Genomic DNA, 6,000 nt, shown 5'->3' on the forward strand with positions numbered 1-6,000 from the left:
TAGTGACACCTTAGAGACTGCCACAAGTACTCCTTTTCTTTTTGCGAATACAGACTAACACGGCTGCTACTCTGAAACCTTTTTTAACAATAACGCTTGAGTGGGACAGTTTGCACAACTGAGATAACCTGATGTTAAATGAATTCTCAATATTGTTAAACTGTATTTCCTACTTACCCCCACTGGGAATGTTGCCACTTGATAAAGTCTCTTCATGACTCAGAGAATGTGTGATTGATTCCATTGTAAATTTGGTTGCTTCTTCCTGGAGTTTCAGAGTCTCTTTTGTTTGTCTTTCCAGTGCTTCCCTGCAAAATTATATGTGTGAGTATAGGTTGAGAGTACAATGTATGAATAGAGGAAGGTATCCAATCGCACAGTGTCACCACAGATAGTATCTGAAATGAATAACTAATAATATCATTTTATAGTCTCCATTTAGTGGCATTCTCCACACACAAGGTCTGCGTTCACATTTAGCAAGAAAGTGCCAGATCTTCAACTCTTGTAAATTTGTGTAGCTCCACTGAAATCAATTGAGCTATGCTGATATACACCAGCCAAGATTTGTCCCAAAGGGGCTGAACACAAAATACAACAAAACAAAACACTCCATTAAACAAATAAAAACAACCTGTTCGGATCATATCAAAACAAGACTCCTTTTTTCCCCCGCCACTTACTTTTTCTCCTGATTGGCTGGTGAAATACTGACACAGAACCATAGACATTCTGTTTTACCATGTAAAGTTTGCATGGCTGATTGAGTTGTTAATGCTTTTGTCAACCAATCAGCCAATCAATCAAACGGTTAAGGAGAAATTTCATATGGAACTCTGACAAGTGCTATGGGACTGTATTTTTCAGACATTACATGGAGACACTTCAGGGTTGTAAAGAGAAGAAACCTTCTAAAATAACAGAAAACATTTGATCAATTAAACACACTGATCTCCAGCCCAGAAACAAGGATTCTCCTGCCTCACAGCATGACATCACCCATAGTATGCAGAGTTTCAAATCTTATTTTTCTGAAGTCACTTAGGCAGCACAACATTTCTTAAAAACATACCTAGCCTTTTGAAGAAGGAAGGACGAGGAAGGAAAGGAGAAAATGGGAAGGGCACAGGAAAGGAGATATTTCTAAATGTGGATCTATATCCTATTTTTGAATCCTAGACAGCTCATGAAAATGGACAAAATGCTAGATTTTTAAAAGATGCTAAAGACATCAGGAGGGAAAATCTGCAATCAAGCTTACCTTCTCATGGGTGCAAATGCAGTTAAGTGTGCTGGGTGTGACTGAAGCCCCAGGCAGTAATGGCCAGATTGTTACTGGCACTGTGGGTGTGCAGGGGATGGAAGTAATGAGCCCCCCCGTGAGTTTCAAACAAGGCTCTGTCTCAGTCAAGTCTCTGAACTCAAGACCTGTTGGACTACTCCTTCCATGAGGCCTCAAGGGCACACGTTGCCCCAGTGGGAGAGGTTGGGGTAGGGAGGAAGCAAGCCTGTGCACTCTGCACTGCCCCATGGAGCTCAATAGGTGCTGCACAGGAAATTTATAACTTGATCTGAAGTACTTGTGGCACCTTAGAGACTAAACAATTTATTTGAGCATAAGCTTTCGTGGGCTACTGCCCACTTCATCAGAGGCGTAGATTCTATGCATCTTCTTACTATATGTTCCAGTCTATGCATCGAATGAAGTGAGCTGTAGCCCACGAAAGCTTATGCTCAAATAAATTGGTTAGTCTCTAAGGTGCCACAAGTACTCCTTTTCTTTTTGTGGATAAATTCTAACTCAGCCGCTACTCTGAAACCTGAATCTCTATTGTAATTAGAGGGTGCTTCACTCACCGTACGGATATTACTACACAACACCTCAACTTCACCTCACACCTCAATAGCCTGATATCTGAAGTGCTCAGACGGAGCCCTCTAACTGAAATAAAACAAAAACCAAGTTTATAAACTTGGGGCCAGATTCACTGATACACTCCATGTCCTTTGCATCACCAAATGGGTGCAAAGCAGCCAGAAGCTACTCATAAATCCAACCCAAAGAGTGTTAAAACTGCCCCATGAATCTCAGTTGTTAGGGCTGAAGCCCAGTGACGATACTTTTCAGGCAAGATTTCCAATTATTTGATGCGTAACTATATGCCTAAAATATGCATCTAATTGGCATAATTGTGAGTGTAAATTTGTTAACTGAAAACATCAAAGGACAAATAAACAAAAGGCAGAAAGAGTCCTAAAAGGGCCTCACATCACTTTTACCCGAGGGACTGATGCACAATGTAACAGTATAAAAATGTAAGTAAAAGAGAATCAGGCCATAAAAGTTTAATTATTACCCCAGGGCCATATTCTACCCTTCATCTTTGTGCAAAAGTCCCGCTGTCATCAGTAAGAATGCCACTGTAGATTGAGGAAGTACCTGGCCCTAACTATTACTCTGGTATCAACAATGCAATTCATCCCTTTCCACAGAATGGCTTTGACATCGGTGCACTTTGTAACACATTTCTTCCTTATCTCTGCTGTCACATTATTGCGAAGAAGACTATCTTTTAATTTTCTGGTCATGTCGAAGTTCAATAATCAAGGTGTACACTGTAAGGGTAAACAGCAGGGTATTTTAAAAATAACTTCACTAATAAACAAACAAAAAAGACAGACACTACCTTAATTCCTGGATATTCTTGCTCATTGTAACAGTGTCTGCAAAGAATAATAGCAATCTTTATTTTTCTTCATATTTTAAAAATCAACTTTCTCTCTTAAATGAATTTTGAACTGAAGCAATGTAACACTGTAGAAATAAGTCCACAAATATTAAACAATTAGTTGTTTATATTTGCTTTGGAAAGTTTTTCTTTGTTTCCCGAGTAATATTGTGAGGCATAAACACAACCATATGTTTTATAAGAGGGGCCAGCTGTGGTGGGGTGACTGGCCCCTTTAAGAGGTAATTGGTTCTGCCCCACTTTTGACTCATTCAACCCTCCTCCGCATGTGGGGGAAATCAGTGTAGCACTGGATGACTGTAGCTCATGTGGTTAAATCAGTCCAGGCCTGGTGTTAAAAGTGAAGCCTCCAGAGAGTAAAGAAAAAGAGAGCAAGTAGGCAGTTTGAAAAAGGCCTGCTGGATTAGGGAGATTTGGTCCTAGAGAAACCAGCTGGGGAATATTGCTGCCTGCTGAGCTCTCCCAACCCAGGGAGAAATGCAATAAGGTAAAAAGAAACCATGTGGGGAGAAGCTGGTCTAAATTAACAAACTCAGCCTTACAAGCAGGACTGTAGGTCTCTAGTGCTAAGGAGAGAGAAGCCTGATGAGAAATCCTCCCAGCCCCCTGAACTTAGAGGAGCTCTTCTGTAGGGAAGCTGATTAAACTAAATAAATTGTTTTCCCAGGAGAATATTATTTAAAAGCTCTGGATAGAAGTCATTTACCTGAATCCCTAAGGAGCTGAAGGCAGGGTGTCTCAGAACTACACTGTGCCACTAGCAGCTATGATCTGGAACGGCATCCTCTTATATGGCCCTGGCATCTCCTATGAAATACCTCTTCCAGTCAAAAAAAGAGGTATGCAAAACTTACCATTCTCACAGCTGATTTCAGGCATCAAACTTTATGCTCCAAATTAACACTAAAGGCCATAGTTTTAACTCTGCCTAGACTACACTGCAAAACTGGTAACAGATTTTGAGCACACAAAAGTCCTGTGGACATTTGAACATATAAACTATATGCACTCAGAGGCACGTAGGCACACATTGACCTATTTTGTGCCTCAAGTGCCTATCTGGATAGCTCAAATTGAGGCTTTTATGCACAGATTTTTTTGGCATAAATTAGACAGCCAGTTTTGAAAACTTGTCCCTAATCAATCTGAGCTTTATTCAGCTTTGCAAAATTCTTCTCATCCATTCACCTGTGGCAAGTAATTTTTTTTTTTTGGACAGGTGCGTAAAGTGTTTTCATTATGGAGGGCAAGTAGTTTTTGTATCTGGTCTGATAAATTTTCAAGACCGTTTTGCAAGGCCGGATTAATTTCAGAAAGACAGAGGTCCAGATCAGCTCTTGCATAATCCACCTGCAGCAGAGCTGCATTTAGTTCAGAGTTTGTTCCAAGGAATATAAGAGAATGAATAATTTGTAATTATATAATCCTTTCAGCCAAATTATCCAAGTGCTTTCCTATACGAGTGGGCAAGTATTATTGTCCCAATTTCACTGATACAGAAAACGTAAGTCACTTGCCCAAGGTGCACAAGAAAGCAACAGAAGAGTCAGAAATAGAATCGAGGCGTCCTGGTTCCCAGACCCCACACTAACCCCAAGAGAAGGCTGACACTTTCAAAATTATGATGTGTTGCAGTAGTAGTGCCTAGTCATAGACCTGGCCCACTGTGCTAGGTGTTGTACAAGAGGGCCACAAAGTTTTCAAACTTGGGTGCCTCAATACAAAATTACAAGTCACCTGATCTTTACAGGTGATGAGCACTTGCAGCTCCCTTTGAGTTTCTTCCCTGCAAACTGGACAGAAGGAGTCCACAATGCTGACTTGCAACTTCACCCCTTAGTTGCTAAACTTGCAGAAGTGAATACCTCCTCCTTTGGATTTTTCAAATATGGGAGTGCAGAGCCAGGCCTGTGCTTCCAGAAGGCACATTGGTGCAGAAGACTGACAGTCTACAGGAAACTGAACTTCTAGGGTAAGTGATTGTCCTGTGAGCTTAAATGTCTGGTAGCACCTGGAGCCTGCTGGTTCTACATGAAGTAAAAAGGATTCTAGACCTGCTTACACTAGGCCCTCAAAAAGCCTGAGTTCAGGCTTGTATAAAATGAACGTACACTGATTTGCATACATGGATGTGGTCATAGCCTGTTGGAAAATAAAGTCTCTCTTAATTTTCACCTCAGCAGGGGCTGATTTTTTTCCCCCTTGAGGCAACTTTAGAGGCAGCACCTCTCTTTCCCTGGGGAGCTGAGTTTCCTCTTATGTTCCCTATCTCTGTTTGTGTGTGTCTCCCCATTGTCCCTCCCATTAGGTCTCTGGGCCAATTCACCACTCTTGTTACTTAAGTTATATGCCACTGTACCACCACTGATTTCAGTGGTGTTACTCAGGCATCACCAGTGATGGGCTGGAGCTGGTTTGCACCGGTTCGCGCGAGCCGGTTGTTAAATTTTGAAGCCGGTTTAGAACCGGTTGTTAAAGGAATGGGAAAGCTCAGGCGGGACGGACAGGATGTGGCCCGCGGGACCATCCTGTCCATCCCCCCTGAGCTCTCAGCTGGGGAGGCTCCCATGTGAATTTTTACTGACCCGGTGGCAGAGTTTCCAAGTTGCCAAGTTTGGGACTGCTCCACTGAATGTTTTCTCTCACAGATGAGAGAATCTCACTGATGTCTGCCTCCCTCCTGGTACTTGGGCTGTCAGAGCAGCCATGGGTGGGAGGCAGGACCTATCCCTCTGCTCTCAAGAAGCAGAGCTGCGAGGGACCCTCCACGCAGACCCTGATCCACCTGGTGGTACCTATGGGGGGCCAGGTGTGGTGTTGGTTCAGTGCCTGGTGGAGAGCTGGGGCAGTTTGGTTAGTGTCAGGCTGGCTGGGTGCCTGGCAGTGTGCAGCTGATTGGGTCAGTGCCTCATGTGGGAGCTGGTGGGGCATGGGGCAAGGGTCTGGGTGGGTACCTGGCAGGGGGCTGGCTGAGGTGCTGGGTGCCTGGCTGGGGGAGGTGGGTGGGTGTCAGGGCAGGGTGGGTGCCTGGTGGTGGTGGTCGGGGAGCTGGCTTGGTGCCTGGCACTGTGTGTGGGGCTGGGTGGTTGTCAGGCAGGGAAGGTGCCTGGTGGGGCTGGCTGGGTCCCTGGTACTGGGAGGGGGAGGTGGGTGTTAGGCTGGCTTGGTGCTGGGTTGGGGGCCGGGTGGGTGTCAGGCTGGCTGGTCCCTGTTGCTGGGCGGGGGGCTGGGTGGGTGCCTGGTGGGGGCA

The 6,000-nt window shown here is 44.3% G+C and overlaps 1 protein-coding gene across 1 annotated transcript in view; it reads right to left on the reverse strand.

The window, feature by feature from the left end:
- Positions 1-2,713, reverse strand: part of CCDC158 (coiled-coil domain containing 158) — a 58,709-nt gene extending 55,996 nt beyond the window's left edge. The window contains exons 1-2 of the mRNA XM_077814351.1: positions 2,688-2,713; positions 178-308 (exon numbers count right to left, since the gene is read on the reverse strand). Coding sequence (XP_077670477.1) covers positions 178-308; positions 2,688-2,713 — 157 coding nt within the window. The remainder of the gene's footprint in view (positions 1-177; positions 309-2,687) is intronic.
- Between the last annotated feature and the right edge of the window lie 3,287 nt (positions 2,714-6,000).

This window comes from Eretmochelys imbricata, chromosome 4, assembly GCF_965152235.1.
Source record: "Eretmochelys imbricata isolate rEreImb1 chromosome 4, rEreImb1.hap1, whole genome shotgun sequence".
Taxonomy (NCBI): domain Eukaryota; kingdom Metazoa; phylum Chordata; order Testudines; family Cheloniidae; genus Eretmochelys; species Eretmochelys imbricata.